Raw genomic sequence first — 19,650 nt, 5'->3', positions numbered from 1 at the left:
CTCTCCTTCTTCTTCGAGTAATGTCTCTGTGAGTGCTCCTATTCAGGTCACTCCCATGCAGTACTCCCTGTGGCAAATTGCCGGTACGATTATGACGGGTCCCGCGCTTCCTCTTCTTGGGGGGGCGGGTTCAGGGCGCAGTTTCCTGCCCCTGAACTAGGGAATCTACTGTCCCACTAGTAACCCAGAAAAGGGTAGTGCAGAGGGAGGGACCTGGGCCTGCCCTCTACTCTGGGTCCCAGCCCAGGAGCCCTAGGGATAGTGGAAAACCACTTGAACTAGTGCTTCCTTCCCCTGGGCTACTGCCCTCTCCTGCTCTTCAGCTTGTGGTGCTTCCTGCCCTCTCTCTCTGCACAAGCCGGGTGTCTCTTTACCTACGGTCTTGGTCTTCTAGCCAGCCATGGCACTTCTCCAAACTCTCCTCTGCTCCAACTCCTCCAAACTGCTCTCTGCTCCAACTCCAAACCACTCTGCTCCAACTCCTTCAAACTGTTCTCTGCTCCAACTCCAAACCACTCTCCTCCAACTCTTTCCCCTGGCTGATTGAAGCAGGTGGGTTTTATCAGGTGACTAGCTTCAGATGCTCTAATTGGCTTCAGGTGCTTTTAATTAATCTATAGAAACCTTTCTTCCCTCTACAGGGAATAAGGCTTCTCCTCGTTCTGGGACTTACATATCTCTCCTATATCACTCTCCTGCTGCCTTCTGGCCATGCTGTATCACATCCCATTAAGGAGGTGGAAGGTTCAGAACAGAGTCCAATACAGAAGAGAACTACATTGCGTACAGCAGCATCTGATTTTGCCACAGATACCAAAGCTTAATGATTAAAAAAAGATGAACAGAAGTACATCCGTAAGTAAGGCTTTGGATGTAGACTGTGCTCTTCTGGAATGTGTTATCACTATGGAAGGGGTGTGAACATGAATTCTGTCATAACAGATCTTAATAAAGCTGGAGATCCATTTTGATAACCTCTGTTTCTAAAGTACTGAACCGTTGTTTCTGTCCACAATGGACACAAATAGTCTTGAAGATCTTCTAAATGGTTTGGTCCTATCAAGGTAGAATGCCAATGCCCTTCTGACATCTAGGCTATGGAATATGGCTTCTTGAGTAGTCCGGTGGTTTGGGGAAAAAACCCTGGGAGATGAATGGTTTAATACGAAATTCTGAAGACCCCTGAGATAAAATCTTGGATGTGCACATAATGAGACACTCTCTCTGGTGAATACCATAAATAAGGGATCTGTCATGAAGGCTAAGTGAACCTTAATGGAATTCACAGAAAAACCTGATTTTTCAGTTCCAATAGGTAATCCAATACCCTGGGAAAAGGAGAGTGAGTAGCCAAAATCTGACGACTGTTACACCAAAGATAATATTGTTTCCATTTCTGGGATGTAAGTATGTCTTGTAGATTCTTTTCTACTATTTAATAAAACATGTTGCACCTCTGACAAACAGGATATCTCTATTGCCAAGAACCACCAAGGAACCATGCTTGGCGCCTCAGAATCTGCAGGTGGGAGTGAAGTGTTCAACCAGTATCTTGGGTCAGTGGGTGAGGACTGACTGTAAGCCTCCAGGAAGGGCGAGAAATTAGTTTGATCAAATAGGGATCCAGACCTGTCTGGGCCACATTGGTGCAATCAATATGACTCTGGCTCGATCTTGTTTCATCTTGTTGAGAACCTTTAATAGTAACAGTGTCAGTGGATACACATAGAGAAGTCCTTTCATCCATGAGATGAAGAGAATGTTTTGTATCATATGGAGCACTACCTGATTGTGACATTCCTGAGGGTACAATCTGGGCTGTTTAACAGCTGTATCATCTCAATTCTCCAACCTGGGGTGCCTTTTACACTGCTTTGCTGTGAGAGCAACCTCTCCTGATCTGCTCACAGCCTCCAGCACGTAAATTATTCTCAGATACACTGTACGAGTGCTACGGCCAGTCACTCTTGAATTACACTGCAAGGCAACACTCAGTCCCAAACTTTCCCCAGAAATGTCTGTCTGGTACTCCACAGCCCACTCCTGGGCAATCCAAGCTCATATAAAGTCCGGCATTTTATGGATTTTCTCAAACATTTCAGTCCAGGCACACTGGTTTAGACAAAACAATAAAACAAGCTTATTAGCTAGAGAAGGATAGATTTTAAGTGATTACAAGTAAGGAGGCATAAAAGTTAGAATTGGTTACAAAGAAATAAAAGGTGAAACACAACTAACACCTAACTTAACAAGCTAAGTGAACTCAAAGCAAAAGTCTCTCTCACCACGTATTCTTGCAGTCTTACTGGCCGAATTCCTTTCTGCCAGGATCCCTCCCCAATCCAATGATGCTTCCTTTGTCCTTCAAGTGTTATCGATGCCGTGAATAGAGTTGAAGGAAAAAATGATTTGGGCATCTGTTCTTCATTCTTTATACTTTTTCCTCTCCTTTGAGAACCATCTCCAGCTGGGGTTTAGGAGACAGAAAATCTGTGGCGTCAGGAACCTTCAGCTGTTTCTTTGTAAATTTCTTGCTCACATCCTTTTTCTTGCCAAAGAATGGCTGTTTAAACAGACGATAGTCCATTTGATTTTGTTGACACTACTTGAGGTATCAGTTTGCCTTTTGTCTCCGAGGAACTGGTTTGTGGCTACTTTCCCAGATTTGGATTATGTCTTAACTGCATACAATATAATCTTATAACTTTACATACAATGTTGCCACACACATTTGACCAGGGCAATAATGATCAGCAAATTATGAGTTTTCAGATGATACCTTACAATGCATAGTTTGTACAAAATTTATCATAGTCTTGAAAAAGGGGTGGACGTTGGGATACGGACTGTCAGACTGATACGTTTTGCGTTGGCTGCCATGGCAAACAGAGTAACCTCCCGGCTCAGAATATCTTGTGAAGGACTCAGTAGTTCAGTTCCCATTCGTAATTTTGAAAGACATGTCTGCTGAGGTCATCTGCCTTAGAGTTCTCAATACCTTGGGAGGCAAGAAGCTGAAATGAATATGTGGTTGGCTATGCACCAACTTCAGAGTTTTATCACTTCAGCACAGAGAGATGGGGAATGTGCACCTTCCTAATGCTTGATATAATACATGCATGCCATGTTGTTGGTCATTATCTTTACAGAATTTGATTTGATTAGCAGTAGAAAGTGTGGACAAGCATTTTTGACGGCTCTCAATTCCAAAAGATCAATGTACAGAAGCTGCTCTTGCAGTGTCCATTTTTCCTCAAATCTTGTGAGGTCCCAGATGTAACCCGCAATCCAAAAATGAAGCATCTGATATTATCAGTATGGTAGGGGGAATCTACAAGAATGAAACACCTGTGCAGGTTTTGGTTTGGTCCTTCCACCAGTTGAGTGAGTGAGGAACCCACTGAGGTACAGATATTAATCTGCCTAAACTGCATTTGTTTGGTTTGTAATACCCTGTAGAACTCGGAGGTGTAATCTGGCATGCTGCACACTATAAAGACACAAGCTGACATGTGTCCTAGCAGCTGAAGACAATCTTTTATTACTTGAGGACCACCCAGAATCTTTTAGATGAGATTTGCTCATGCATGAAATCTGTTGTATGGTAGCTATGCTCTGCCTGTCAGTGCATCCAGGGAAACTCCTATGAAATCTAAATGCTGTAGAGGAGTCAAAAAGGACTTTAAGGTTAATTTGAAGGCCCAAGCTGTGAAACAGGGAACAAGTGATCCTTACTGATGTCAGCGCTTCCTGACATTCTCTGTCCCTGATCAACCAATTGTCTATGTGTGGGAAAATGATTATACCCAAACGACGTAGGTAAACAGCAACTACTTCCAGAATGTTTGAAAATATCCTTGATACTGAAAATAGAACAAAAGGGAGCACCCTGTATTTGTAGAGCTCATTGTTTATTAGAAAATAAAGAAATCTCTTGTAGTGAAGAGTAAATAGAGACATTAAAATGGGTCTTCTAGGTTGAGAGTTGCAAACCAATCTCTTACTTCTAACAAAGGAATTATTTCTGCAAGTGTCACCATCCTGAATTTTTGTTGCTTTACACATTTATTTAGAGACCTAAGGTCTAAAATTAGCCTCCACCCCCCTCCATTCTTTTTGGGAATCAGGAAGTACTTTGAATAGAATCCCCTATGTTGCATAGGAACTGGTTCTATAGTTTCTAAATGTAGAAGACAGGTCACCTCTTGCTCTAGCAAGGAGTCCTTGAAGAGGGATGGGGATGGGGATGGGGAATGGGTAGGAGGGATAGATTTGAAATGGATAGTGTAATCAGCTGTTATGGTTTCCAAAACACATTTGTTTGATGTTATATGTTCCCATGCATCCTGAAAATGGGAGAGAGGGCATCCAAAAGGAAGGAAAGGTGTAAGATGGTGCAGCTGTAAGACTTTGTCAGTTGGACGGTTGAGACTCTTGACAAAGCCATCAAAACTGTCACTTGGAGGACATGGATGGTTAAGATGATGTAGCTGTAGCCAAAGACGGTTTCTTTTTTGTGTATCTTGGTCTCTTGGACAGAGGTTCAGAAGGTCTACAATATGTTGAATATGGATGGGCATGCTCTCTGTGTCATCTGAGACCTAATAAATATCCTTTTATTTACTGGAGTGTAAATCCCTAGGGGTTGCAGTTTAGCTCAAGTCCTTTAAAGTGTGGAGAGATATATCCATCAAGTCCCCAAAGAGCTTGGACCATCAAAAGTGAGGTTTTTGACAGTACTCTGCACCTCTCTTGTAAAGCCCAACATCCGTAGCCAAGATGCTCTTCTGAAGTTTGTAACATACTAGAGTTTATGGTGAGACTCCTGAATCTCCTCTAAGGGAATCTGCAGAATGTCAGCAATCTGCTTCATCAGTGCATGAAACTGCCCAAAGTCACCCGCCATAGAAGGTGATGAAGACATGACAGCTTAATTAGCACATAAGTAGGATATATTAGAAAGAGGTGTCACCTGCTCATCGACCCTTGCCTCTTGCTCCTTAAAGATCTCTCTGGCCTAGATGATGGTAAAGGGGGGAGAGGAGAATGAACTCTTCTCTGTTCCCTCCGGTAGTGCGAGGACCTCAATGTAAACCGTTGTTGATAGAACACCCACAGATCCCAGTAAGGCCACTGAGGAGGCCCAAATGGCATAGGTTGTGGCAGCCATCTGTGTTCCTGCCATGTGGGTGTCATTTATGTCTATTCTCCTATAATCCGTCAGTGTAGGAGGGAAAACAATGTGTTCTAGAAACCTGCCCTGAAATTTGAGAATCTGATGAGTCCTCTTCCACATACTCATAGCTGTTGAGCTTGCAGAGCAGATGAGGGCAATGTGGCGTTCTAGACGATAGAGGGATCGGTGACCGAGAGAGTCTTGACAACTGACTAATCCCCAGCACTTGTTAACAGAGGAGACTCTGGCTCAGAAAGTATTATCAGATCCTTAGGGTATGTAAACTCTTGAGATACTGACTGTATCAAAGATTGGGCTGAGTGGGAACCTATGGAGGATGGCTTCAGTACTGTTGCAGCTGGCACCAAGCACTTGTTATAGGATTCCCTCAGTACCATAGGTAGGTGAGCAGTCTTTGATAGCGTTAATTTTCTTGTTATTTGTACTGAGTGTTGTTGAGGGATGGGGTTCGTCTTTTCAACCCGGAGCAGAGTTAAGTAAGGTTAACTGGCTGTGACGAGTATCTATGGATGAACACAGTTGATTTGCTAGGGGAATGTAAAGTCTGCATGCTCCTTTCTAAGTGAGCAATTTGTATCAATTCTGTGAGAAGACAAACAGTTTCTTTAAAAAAATCAAATGGAAATGGAAACCATGTGAAATAGGGAAATTCCTCTCTAACTCAATTTTGGCAGATGGAAATCATCTTAGGAAACCCTTACTGTGGTTAAATTTTGTTGCAGTATTTGACTGAACTGTAAGATCTATTTCAACAACAGTCTACAGCGATAAGAATAGCCATACTGGGTCAGACCAAAGGTCCATCTAGCCCAGAATCCTGTATTCTCACAGTGGCCAATGCCAGGTGCCCCAGAGGGAATGAACACAACAGGTAACCATCAAGTGATCCTTTCCCTGTCACTCATTCCCAGCTTCTGGCAAACAGAGGCTAGGGACACCATCCCTGCCCATCCTGGCCAATAGCTATTGATGGACCTATCCTCTATGAATTTATCTAGTTCTTTTACCTGTTATAGTCCTGGCCTTCACAACATCCTCTGGCAAAGAGTTCCACAGGTTGACTGTACTTTGTATGAAGAAATACTTCCTTTAGTATGTTTTAAACCTGCTGCCTATTAATTTCATTTGGTGACCCCTAGTTGAATCTTATTCTGTAAAGCTGAGGAATATTGACATAATTAACATTTATGAACCCTTTGTCATATTTGCTATACTGCTGCAAACTGATTTGACAATACTTACCTAAGTCAAGCAGTTAATAATTTTGTCTGGGTTTTTTTTAAACCAGAGAATAAAGAATTATTTTTCTATGATTTTAATAAAATGTATTGTCTGTCATTTTTCAACAAAAGCATTAAAAAAAAAAATGAGATGCCTTGTCTAAAAATCTGAAGAAAGTGATTTTTCTCAAGATATAATTTTACAACTACCTAATTACTTAGGAATGCAAAAGAACTTTAAAAAATTCAAACATATTCAGATTTATCATTTCCATTACTTTTCTCCAAAAAATAATTCAAGTCAGAACACAATTAGATGGTTACAAAAGTCCCATAAATTTTTTTGTCAATTGTAACAATCTGTCACTATGGTTCTACAGTACATCAATATAATATCACAGAATCATTGAGTATAAGGCCAGAAGGGACCACCACGTCATCCAGTCTGACCTCCTATATGTCACAGGCACCAACATCACCCAACCATTCACACACTGAACCCGACAGACAAAAGTATTACAATATATCTAATACCTATAACATAAACATTTCACAGTAATACAAAGGTCTGAACCATCTATTTCAATAACACTCACTCTCTTGCCAGTCCCCCTGCCCACTGGCGGATGTGCTTCAGCAGCTTGTCGAATTGTACACACCATCAACTCAATCAGAGCACTCTCTTGTCGGTCAGACATTGCTGTGGAGAAAGAAAAGGAAAGTAGATTTGATCATCTGTATTAAAGTAATCATGTACATGGTGATTTTATTGAATGAGTGCATAAAATGCAGAAAACTAGTCAATGGTAAAACTTTCAAGAGTACATAAGTGATTTAGAAGCCATAATCCCATTTTCAAAAAGTGATCTAGGGCCTGGTTATCAAGGCATTTAGGATCCTAAAGATGCAGAGAGATGCCTAATGAGATTTTTAACAAGCACCCATTGATTTAATTAGGAGTTAGGTGCCTAGGTGCTTGTGAAATTCTAATTAGGCACCTAAATACCTTTGAACATCTGGACCTAAGGTCAATGTTGAAAATGGGACTTAGGCACTTCTGAAAATTCTACCCTGAGGCTAAATGTTAGTTTAGAATACAATCTATTCAGTACCATTATATAAGCTTTTCAAAATAATCTATTTCACCATTATCAGAAATTCCTGGTTTAACAGATTTTAAAGCCAGAAGGGACCATTATGATCCTTTACTCTGAACTCCTACAGAACATAGGCTACAGAGTTCTATGCAGTGATTCCTCTATTAAGCCCATAAATTCTGGTTGAGTTAGAAATCTTTTAGAGAAGCAACTGGCTTTGATTAAAATAATTCAAGTGATGGATATTCCATCACACTCCCTTAATTGATTGTTCCAGTAGTTAATTAAACTCACTGTAAAATTCATAAATTATTTCCAGTTGGACTTTATCTAACTTCACCATCCACCCATTGTACCCTGATTTGTGTTTTTCTGCAAGATTAGAAGACCCTCTACCATCAGAGATCTTCTCATATAGGCACTTATAGATTGTAATCAAGTCACCTCTTAACTGTCTCTTTTACAAGCAAAATAGATTGAGATCCTTAAGTCTCTCACCCTATGGCAGTTTTCCAGCCTTCAAATAATTTTTGTGGCCCTTTTCTGAATCCTCTCCAATTTTTCAACATCCTTTTAAAAAGTGTGGATGCTAGAAATCATGAGTCCCACATACATAAAATCATCTTCCTACTCCTGCTTGAAATTTCTGTTTATATGTCCAAGGATTGCATTAGCCTCCTTAACCACAGCATTGCTTTGAGAGCTCAGGTTCACTTCATTAGCCACTATCACCACTAAGTCCTTTTCAGAGTCACCGTTTTTTCAGGATATTGTTCCCTACCTTGTAAATATGGCCTGCATTCTTTGTTCCTACATACATATGGCCTTGCATTCGGTTGTATTGAAATGACTGTTGTTTAATTGTGCCCAGTTTATCAATTTACCCAGATTACTCTGTAACAATGACCTGCCCTCCTCATATTCATATTCCTCATATTCCTCCTCATATTCATCCGCTGACCATTTTTTGTCATTTGCAAACTTTAGCAAGAATCATTTAATACTTTCTTCCTGATCATTGATAAAAATATTAAATAGCACTGGGCCAATGACTAATCCTTGTGCGAACCCACTAGAAACACACACATTCAATAACAATTCACCACTAACAATTACATTTTATGATCTATCAGTTAGCCAGCCTCTAATCAATTTAATATGTACTACACTAATTTTGTATAATGTTAGTTTTTTAAAATTAGCATGTCTTGCAGTACTAAGTGAAATTGCTTACAAGTACAACATAGTCCAACACCTTTACCAAGAAAGCTTGCAGTCTCATCAAACAGTGATATCAAGTTTGTTTAACAAGATCCATTTTCAATAAAATTAATACCATTCAACATGGATTTATGATCATCTGTTCCTTCCTTCCTGGATGAATTTTAGAGCACCTGTACCATATTTCTGTGATCAATGTCAGGGTAACAGACCTGCTCATCACCTTTACTCTTTTAAATAACAATACAGTAGCCTTTGAAATACTAAAGCCATTGGAGCTCTGCACCGGAACACGTGTCTGCCTGGATGGGGCCTTTGTGTAGTCTAACAGCAGTGTACTCAGAGCAACAACTCCCAACTTCTATTCCTGACTTTGCCATTGAATTGGGTAACTTTAGGCAAGTCGCTTAACTTTACTGCGCCTTGGTTTATCCCTTTTAGAAAAAGCTATTACAACAGTGATCAATATTATTTATTTCAAATTTATAATAAAGCAGTCATCAATGTGTTTTTTTTCTTCTAGTGTTTATGTATTTTACATTAAAATGATGATGTTTGTAAATACTGAGTGGGATTTTAAAAAGGCACCTAAATGACTTAAGAATTGGGAGGGTAGGACACAGGGCGACTGTGCCTAAGTCATTTAAGCACTTCTACATTTCTTGCTCATCATGTTTACCAGGATTAGATTTTAAGAGCTTGGATTTTATAAATAATGTGATAGATAACTATACCTAAAAATCATAACTGACTTTTGAAACAACATTTTTTGGTTTTGGAATTTCCCAGGTTTATATAATGTTTTATATTTTGGTTTCTTCAGATAAATGAAGGTAGTTTAAAAATTTAAATTAAAAATGTAAATGGTGAAGCTAACAATGATTCCTGCTAAGCACTTATTTTTTCAGTGCGCATCTGACAAGATATTCTTGTTCTTTCCTCACATATGTCACTTAGATATGAAAGTGTGAACAGCAAAGTCTACTTTCACCTACTCACTAAATAGCCATAGCAAATTAAGCATCAAATCCAAAACTAAAAGCCAAGTCTCCTGCTTCCAAAGTCTTTGATAAATCCACTAGGCCACAGCATTGTAGTTAGCCTATTAAATTATGTCACTGAAAATATTGGGCCTGAATTCTCTACTGCTTTGCATATTTCACCCACCTTTTATTCATTTTAAACAGATGTAAATGTCCACAAAAGGTGCATGGCAGTGAAAAATTAGGTTGAAAGGGAGTGAATTACTCTACACCAAATTACTCCATTGATTTTTATGCCCGTATGTTGGACTCACCTAGTGCTTCTTACCTGCAGCCATCAAACCAATTTACAAATGAGGTTATGAATTATTACATACATTTTACTAACCAAGGGCAAAGCTTTGAATAAATTTCTAAGAGTCATTGTGCTCTAGTGTATAAACTCTATGGATCTTGCCACCTCAATGACCAGGGTGTCTTGTGCCAGATTTGCCACAAACTTACTAATTATAATCTCTGGCAAGTCATTAGCTCTGTTCCTCAGCTACCCCACCTGGAAAACTGACCCTGCATATTTCCACCAAGTCATGTGGATATTTTGATGGGGAATGTACAAGGATGAACAATTTTACTTGATGTAGGATTTCCCCTTCACTTTTGAAAAGTAGCCTCAGCAAGTCTGGATGTTAATGATATTCTCTGCTACCCTTTTTTCTCCATCATTTTCATTGGCAGAAAATAATGTCTATTTTCTGGCAATTTCTTAAACATTTTGTAGACTTAAGATCAGTATGGACCACTGTGATTCTGACCCAGGGTGTGGTCAGCCATTTTACTGGAAGGAAGTGTAGTAAGAAGGTTACCTTGAACCAAGATTGAAGTCATTAGAAAGCATTTTTCACTTTTATTTGCTTGTAACCATTTTTGACTTTCTCCCTTACACTTGAATTCACTTAGAATCTTATCTCTTTTTGCCAACAAACATGTTACATTTAATCTAAACCAAGCCAGTGTTTGTTTTAACTGAAGTGATTGTTGCTTTAACTGGAGTTAACAAACTGCTGTGTTTTTGTCTTTTTAATGGGGTAACTTTTACTTCCCTAAAAGTTCCAGTAGAAGGCTGGACATTTCAGGGCTGATGGTTTTGGGGAAATCTGGGACTGGGGTGTGTGTTGGGGGTCACTCGGCTAGTAGTAACCAAGGCTGACGGAGATCATTGTGTGGCTATGATGTAACAAGCAGGCTGCTGAAGTCAGAGATGATGAACCAGGGATGCTGAAAACACAGATACTTAGTGCATGCTTGTATGGTGACTGGGAATGTCCAGACAGGGATCTCCATAATCAGTGCATTTTAGGGCACTCAGGATTACAGGACAAGAAGTGACACAATCTCTCACTGGTCTGGATTGCACCTCATAATGTTACATAGGCTGCCCCTACAGGTATGCATTGGTAAATACACGTGGGGCTGAGGATAGGCCAAATGGGAGTAATGTGTATTGATAATGCTGACCTGCCAGTACAAATCTCAGAAAATTTCTGTGGGTTGGGAAAAATCACCACATGGAAATAGGCATCCTGAAGATGGAGGACAGAAAACCAGTTGTTTTAATCTAATATGGAGATAATTATAGCAAGGTTACCATACATAATCCCATATACTTGAAGTACTTTTTGAGACCTTGGAGGTTAGAATAGATTTCATCCCTCCCTTGGACTTGCAGATCAGGAAATAATGTAAGTAAAATCCCTTTCCTCGATGCTGAAGGGAAACTTCTTCTATGGCTCCTAAAGCAAGCAGAGTCTGAATCTGCTGAAGAAGCAGAGACTCATGACAGGGCTCCCTGAAAAGGGATGAGGTGAAAAAAGGTGGATGGACAGGAATTGGATGGCATATCCCTATCCCACAAAGCTTAATATCCATTTGTACATAGTTACTGTTTCCCAAGACCTGTAGAAGCAGGATAGCCTGTCCCCAAATGGACGGGATATAATCAGGAAGTTGGCAAGCAGTATGCTGCCCTCAAAAGGAGAATCAAATTGGCTGCTTGCCCAAGGTGCAGAAGAAACCACCACAGCTGAACACTCCTGAATTAACAAAGAGGTAAAGCAAGTCTGATGCTTCCTGATAAGCCTGTGGGATCAATATGGTTGATACTGAGACTGATGTTTTTGGTACTGAACTTGAGGATGACCTGCAAATGGTACTAGAGTTGACTGTGTGCTGCTGAACTGATCTTGTCTCAATACAAGAAAGCAGGCAGACAGCCCTGCTCTATCCTGCATATGGCCTGCACTTTTCTTAGAAGAGGAGGAATCTCTCCATGTTCTGGAATGGCTCCAGTAAGTCTTGTAACTCCTCTTCCTCAGAGGACCAGAGGAAGAATGATCTCTTCTCCTCAGAGAAGAGTCACAGTATGGCTGGGCAACAGCAGCCTGTGTTGCCCTGGATTTGAGGGGTGTGTAGAACCCAGAATGTGATCAAGCCAATTTCAACCACATTATGTGCATTCAGCCACCATAAATTAATGAAATAGAACACCACATAGTTAAGGGTTAATTTGAAGTGGGCTTTTAGATACAAGGTCATATCCAGCTGGCAGTTTCTGCTAATCAGAATGGGGGCAGGGGACAGACAAGGAAACAACTGAGACTGAAAATCTTGGTGGTTGGAAAATGTTGAATCTAGACGCCTCTGATATTAAAAGTTTATTGAAAGCAGGAAAACTGATAATTTAGTAGGGATCATTATGACCTATGTGTTTTGTAGAAGTTAGTTATAAAGTCTAGATAATAGAGTGTACTTTGGATCAGTTCTCTGAAGCCATCTTGAGAGACGTTTTTCCTGACACCCTTTCTCCCCAGCAAGTGAGTAACTGGCCACTGTGATCCTCCTGTTAATTACTCAATACCATTCCAGATGTTAGGTAAATATCTGGGATGTTTTAAACCTATTGCTTATGTGTGTGTGTGCTTAAATCAAATAAACTGCCATGTTAGATAAGAGCATGCTTACTTGTATTTAACCTTGATCAGACAGAATTGCTGGGTTCCTACTGATTTATTCCTGACACTGCCTGGAGTGAAATAGTTAAGTTGCCCCTGCTGTGGGTTCTGAAAACCCCGGGTAACACCTATGCCAGCTCTGAGGTTCTCTGAGGGACTAGGTGATCTGTGGAGGCTCCCGGCACCAAAATGGGCCTCTTGGTTTGCTCCATAAGGTGCTGCTTCTGGTGTATGTCTCTGGCTATGTGCATTCTCTTTTTGAACAACTTACAAATGGAACACTTTTCCTTTATGTTTGCCCTTCTCTGAGACACAGTAAACAGCAAGTGTGAGGATCACTGTTAGGGATAGCTACCCCACATTATGGACTGTGTTTAAAATCTGGCGATGGCATTGCACTAGGCTAAATACTATTTAAGTAAATAATTAACATAACTAATTACTAAGTGTACTACTACCACTAACTGTAATTAAATAACTATGGACACACATTCACAGAAAAATCACTGTGACACCAAAGCTTAATGTAACATACCCCACCCGAAAGTTCTGACTCAAGCCACAGCCATGAGGAGAAACAGAGGGGCATTGGGACAACGCTACCCTTAAATAAACTCGGGAGGGGCTATGAAGAGTCAGAGAGTGCATGGACTACCCTGATGGGAACTGCTAAGCAAAGTTCTCCAGCTTCAGCTCGCTGGGCCAGCACACACCTGAGAGGAATACAAGCCTGCAACCATTCAAAGAACAATTGAAAAATATCTACTGTGTGTGTTCAGTGAGTTATCTATGTTTGAATAATCATGTAATCAAACTAAATCCAACTTCCTTTAAATGAGGCCATGCACTGCTCCTCAGCTGCAAGAAAGATCCAAAAATGGGGATGGGGGAAATACATATTTTCCTTTCACCTCTCATTCAAAAACACTTGAACTGTTTACATTCAAATTTTCCTGAATAATTCACCTTGAGGCAGAGGCCAAGCATGGAAAATTTCATTCCCAAGGTTGAGAGTTTCAAAAAGTAATGAGCCTCAACTATAATACCCACCATAATTCCCTAATCACAGCAGTGATTTACAAAGAAACGTTAAAGAACTTGAATTTGGGCCAAAATCTCTACAACAATCCTGTTCCTTTGCACTACCTGATTGGTGCTATGGAGCTGGAATCTCCTTGTAGGAGACCAGTTGTGAATTGGCCCAGCAGAGAGGATCTCTCATCTGGCATAAAGCTCATAGAATCAGCTTCTGCACCAACTGTTCTCTCCACCCTGGCACTGGGATGCACAGACACAGAGAGAGTCAGAAAGGAGTGGAGCACAGCTCTATTGCATCAATTCTCAGCTGGTATAAGATACATCTGGCCCTTGGCTTGCACTGGGGCAGGTGCAGAATGGTCCACAAAATCAGGGAGCATACTCCTTGATGGCCTCTCCTGAGTGTTCATCACAGGAGAGAAACTGAACTTAGCAACGACTCTTAGTTGTTAACCAAAGAGCAATGAGTTAACGTTCATTAATAGATTGTTCAGATAGTAGATTTCCTAATTACAATGTCAGAAAAAATCAATAGAGGAATTCAATATGAGATACAGAAGAACTGTATTTGGAAAGTATTGTCTTTCAGGCTTGATAAGTCTATTGTTAACATATATTCCCATGATGGTATGCACAAACACAGGCATCTATTTTTATTTCATTCATTACACTAGATTCAGCAAAGGAATTCAGCAGCAAGATTCCATTTCCCCCTCTTTTCTCAACATTTGAATAGTTCTAGATTTAGTTTTTACATCTGAATAAACTGGCACTTTTCCAGACATAGTTGTTTTTAGCAATAAACTTGTTGTTGATAAAGCAATGTTTTATATAAACCCCTAAATTCAATAATTATCACTTGAAGTATTGGCTCTATTCAAAGCCATATTATTATTATAATTACCCAGTTTAAAGTGCCCAATAACATGGTAGTCACATCACTGTTCAGATAAGAAAAGAAGGTGCTGGCCTCTAACTGTAGACAATGTCAGAATGAAGGAGGCAAGAAAACAGCAAGATGAAAACTAGTGAGCAATTAGTAATGCCATTGTTTCAATTAAATATGAAACAAAAAAAAAAGTGTCCCTTTGATCATTGTGTCTTGAGGACGAATTAAGGCAGTTCCCATTTAATGTGCTGCCTTCTACTTGAAAATCTGCATTAACCCCTCCCAAAAATCAGATTAATTAAAATATAATATTTCCATTTTGCATATCACTTCTAAATGTAGGATTGGAATCAGACATTCATATCATCCAAAGATTAACAGCATTTTTATTAAGAAGAATTAACCATGTTTTATTACATCAATTTAATGTATTTAACAAAGTGACACAAATACCTTCTTCTCCTTGAACTGGTTCTTCCAATAGCAATTCTGTCATGCACTCCCAGTCCTTCAGCAGTTCTTGAGAGCTCTCCCACAAACTATCCACTAAGTAAGCTGCATGTTCATGCAACTAGAAATAACAAATCAAATGTCAATAAAGCTTTCTGGTTCAAACAGAGCTTCATCAACTATTATAATGGTTTGAGTGAAGACAGTGTTCTTATATCACTAAGAAGGAAAACTAAATTTGAAATTAATGTTGGAAGGTCCACTTTCCAACAAAAAGCCATATAACTGCATAACCATGGTGAAACTTTTATTTTATGGAAAGGGTGAGTGGAGTATGAGAAAGAAATGAGGGCTCTTTTCTTATATGACACTTTACTTGCAGGTGTCTTCCAGGTCACAGCTTGTATCATGACATGAGAAGAATCATAGAATCATATGGTTAAAAGGGACTGCAAGGGTCATCTAGTCTAAGCCCCAATCCCACCAGAATGCTTGTCACACTTTTCTGTAGAGTTAAGGTGTCATAATAGTGGACAGTGGGGGATGGGGGGAGAAGAAGAGACACATTCTATCGAGGTGTTTATTTTTCTTTTATTAACAGTATGTAATAGGCATAGGGAATTTCATGTTAGTTTTAATATAGTATACATCTTAAGCATCACAATATCTACTGTAATAATGAAAAATTACACAATAGTGTTCACTCAATGTAACACTTTACAACTAGACTGCTAAAAGTTTGAAACTAATGATTACTGTTTAATAACATAGCTCAACAACAGCAACTGGATCGGATACATTTATCTAAGAAATGTTAAAAATTTTAGGAGGAAAGGCATTATTTATGGACAAGAAATTATTATAAAGATTTTTCACTTTATGTGCAGACCTATCCACTTTTCAGCATACACACGGAACAGGAACCAAATAGCTATTGAGTGTAGCTCTGAGATCTGGATACATAATGGACAATACTTTCAAAACTGCTCAGCATTGGCCTAACTCGGGTATCATTAAAAGTAATGGTAAAACTCTCATTTACCTAAATCGGTGCAGAATTAAGCCAATGTTGAGTGTTTCTGAAAATCCCATCAGACGTTTCTTTATAACACCACCATTCAGTTAAACTGAGAAAAATCATTCTGGAAAGAATAGCCATTCGCTTCCACTGACTTGTAAGAAAATCATGAGCTACCATCAACAAGTAAGACCACAGCATCCTGATTTGACTAATTACCAAATATGGTGCTGACCCCCGGAGAAAGAAACCTTGGGTGTTAGAGGCTGATGTAAGTGCCAGCTTTCATAAACTTCTGTACTGATGGGCTGTTCTAAGAGGAACTGAAATGGGATATAAAAGCTCTTCGATGCTTGTCATGGTCACAGGGCTAGCTGTACCTCTGCCCCCACCCCCCTGCCCTCCCAAGTGCACCTCCATAGGTGTTCAGACCTTGTGGCTTTACCTCTCCTGCAGTGGAATCCCTGTATTCTCCCACTCTAAAACTGGGTCCTGGGCTACAGTATCCTATGGACAGGTATGACTGTGTTTGGGTATCTTTGGTTCTTTCCTTGGGGAGTTTGCAACCAGTGGTAAACACAAGCAATCAGACAGCCCTTTCAAATCAAAGTGCTGTTTAATTTCAACAGTAGGGACAAAGCATAATGTAAGAGAAAAGGGTTTAAAAACAATAAAAAGGCTACATGGATGTCTATCTTATCTAAAGAGACAAGGTAGGTGAGGTAATATCTTTTATTGGACCAACTTCTGTTGGTGGAAGGTACAAGCTTTTGAGCTATACAGAGCTCTTATTCTGGTCTGGGGAAGAAAAAGACCTCTGTGTAGCCTGACAGCTTATATCTTCCACCAACAGAAGCTGGACCAAAATATTACCTCACCCATCTTGTTTCTCTCAGATCCTGGGACCAACATAGCTACAACCAACACCACAAACAAATATCTTATCTAAAGTTTACCATCTCCCTGGAAAGTCTAATTTGTTCAGACTCCCAAGGATGATCTCTGTGTGTGCCTGTTCCCCCTGAACAGCTCCCTGATAACTACCTCACCTCTAAGGGGGGAGGGATAGCTTAGTGGTTTGAGCATTGGCCTGCTAAACCCAGAGTTGTGAGTTCAATCCTTGAGGGGGCCATTTAGGGATCTGGAGCAAAAATTGGGGATTGGTCCTGCTTTGAGCAGGGGGTTGGACGAGATGACCTCCTGAGGTCCCTTCCAACCCTGATATTCTATGACTGATTCTAATCCGAGAGTCTTTTTGTCTTATTGATCTTTTGGCTCCCACGCAGAGCAAACAAACAGTGTAATTTAGCTGGAGCCAAGGAATTAGGTTCTTCACAGTTAATAGTTCTGGTATTCTCTCTTAGCCCTTGCAGTATTTACCAGGAGGTATTTTAGCTGGAGCCATTGTCTGGCCTTCCTGCTTATCTCCCAACCTCCTGCTATTAAACTAAGACACATATGCGTACCGTAAAAATTCCCAGTGAGCCAAAATAGCTATACAATTATGAGTCCAATAACCAGGTCACATACAGTATTCATAAGTTATTACATACCAGCCCCATGTCCTTCACAATCCTTATGAAGTGTAGCCTGCTAAGCTAGCACCACACTATTCTAGGTTGTCTTTAAGAAACATCTCTCTGATAGCAAAGGCAGACACTGGCACTGAGGCAGAAGAAGTGGTCTCAGGGAAACTATATGGTTTACACAAGAAAGCACATTTTGCTGAACCTGGCTTTAGGGACCAAGGCTAGAGTTCCATGAGCTGAATTCTCCTCTCTCCTCAGTGGGGTGGGACAAGGCTGGCTCTTAGTAATCTCTCTGAGTTTCAATGGAGCAAAGCACATTGGGAACTGAAGCTCATCATGGCTGCCATAACAGTAGACCTAGCTTCCAGCAAGGTCTGATGGAATGTGAGGAATGTATAACAACAGCACCTTTGACAGACCAAGGGAGAGACACAGAAAGAATCAGGCTCTAGAGACCTCTCTCCTGGAAGAAGCAAACAAATAAACCCATTTCCTTATGTTTTTATTTTGCGATGATTTTTGCTGTAATTACTTTGAGGCACATATTCACGTTTCTCTGAGCATTCTGTTAGTGTCCTTCTGGCAGAGCCTCCTCCTCCCTTCTGCTCTGTGTGCAGGTCACCCAAGATTCTGCCCTTAGACCTTTCTCTTTTCACTGTAAACCCTGTCTCTGGGAGATCTCATCTTGCTTCAGTGATCATTTTATGCTGAGGACACATACATACCTCTCTCCATCACAAACCTAGATTAGATACGGCAATCTACTCCAGATAGGGCTATGCTTCAAAACCTTCCAGTGGCAGAAACCAGTGTAGACAGCAGTGGCCCACGTTATAAGTAAAGTATCTCACTAAAGGTTGCACTCATGGCTCCTTGATCCCCACTGGCTACTTGTGAGTTTCTGGGAGATGTTAATACCCATTGGACTATATTCAAATCTTTCCCCTTCTTACTTCTCAATATTGCTAAGATCCATCTGTTTCTTTCCACTCCCACAACCAAACCTCTTGTAAAAGCCCTCATTATATCCTGCCTATGCTACTGAAACACCATCCTTTCTGGCTTCTCAAACACAAACATTGCCCTTCCTTGTCCACAGATTTGATCATGTCATTCCCCTCTTCCAATCCTTCCTTTGCTATCTACTTACTATTGAATAAAGCTTCCTTCAAAGCTCTCCACATTTCTGTCCCTCCCTTTTCAAATTTTATGCTGCCTCTATCTCTCCACTCCACCAACGTTCCCAGGCTCGTCTGTTTGTCAACTTCTTACAGTCACCTCCATGCTTTCGATCATGCAACTTCCTATGCACTGTACAACCTTCCTGAACCCATCAGAAGGCTGCTACCCTACTCATATTTAAGTCCTCTTTAAGACCAATTTCTGCTCTGCAGCTTACAGTGAATGGCATTAACTTGTATATACATTGCCTTGTTTTTGTTACCCTGTTAGTATCTTCTGCCTATGAGTCTGTCTATCTGTTTTTAGATTGTGAGCTCCCTGGAATAGGCACCAGATTTTTTTTAATGTCCGGAAAGTGACTAGCACACATTTGGTGTGACCATAAAATAAATAAATAAATGCCTCCAAAGGGTGTCTGGAAGACACTCAAGCAGTGAGACTTTAATTAGATTTTGTTCCTTTTTGGGATTGGTTAAAATAAAGTTATCCAGAAAATATGATTGCTTCCTTTTTTTAAAGCACATTCCACAGACTCATTCTTTTAGTTTGTCCTGCAATAGGCACCACCAAAATATACATTCTGGTGAACGATAGTAGCCAGAGTGGGGAGAGCAGAGTTGATTACACTGAAGACAGGCAAGAGTAAAACAAATCCTAGGGAGGATATTGGTTTGAGTTTACTTTACAGACAAGGAGAAGGGGATCCAATGCATATGGTGTCACTCGCATTAAAACCTGTTTGTAAAAGTTGATCAATCACCTTAAATAAGTTTCATGTTTTGCTAAATATATAAAATTGGTATCAGAAACGTTTTTAC

At 40.2% G+C, this 19,650-nt stretch overlaps 1 protein-coding gene across 4 annotated transcripts in view; it reads right to left on the bottom strand.

The window, feature by feature from the left end:
• STAG1 (STAG1 cohesin complex component) overlaps nucleotides 1–19,650 on the bottom strand; it is a 378,319-nt gene that overhangs the window by 136,586 nt on the left and 222,083 nt on the right. For all 4 annotated transcript variants that reach the window (XM_048863147.2, XM_048863151.2, XM_048863150.2 and 1 more), the window contains 2 exons: nucleotides 15,107–15,224; nucleotides 7,014–7,117 (listed from right to left, as the gene is read on the bottom strand). In XM_048863147.2, the coding sequence (XP_048719104.1) occupies nucleotides 7,014–7,117; nucleotides 15,107–15,224 (222 nt within the window). The remainder of the gene's footprint in view (nucleotides 1–7,013; nucleotides 7,118–15,106; nucleotides 15,225–19,650) is intronic.

Source organism: Caretta caretta, chromosome 9 (genome assembly GCF_965140235.1).
Source record: "Caretta caretta isolate rCarCar2 chromosome 9, rCarCar1.hap1, whole genome shotgun sequence".
In the NCBI taxonomy this organism is placed as follows: domain Eukaryota; kingdom Metazoa; phylum Chordata; order Testudines; family Cheloniidae; genus Caretta; species Caretta caretta.
Note: the sequence above shows the minus strand (reverse complement) of the source record. Positions and strands in the feature narration are given on the sequence as shown.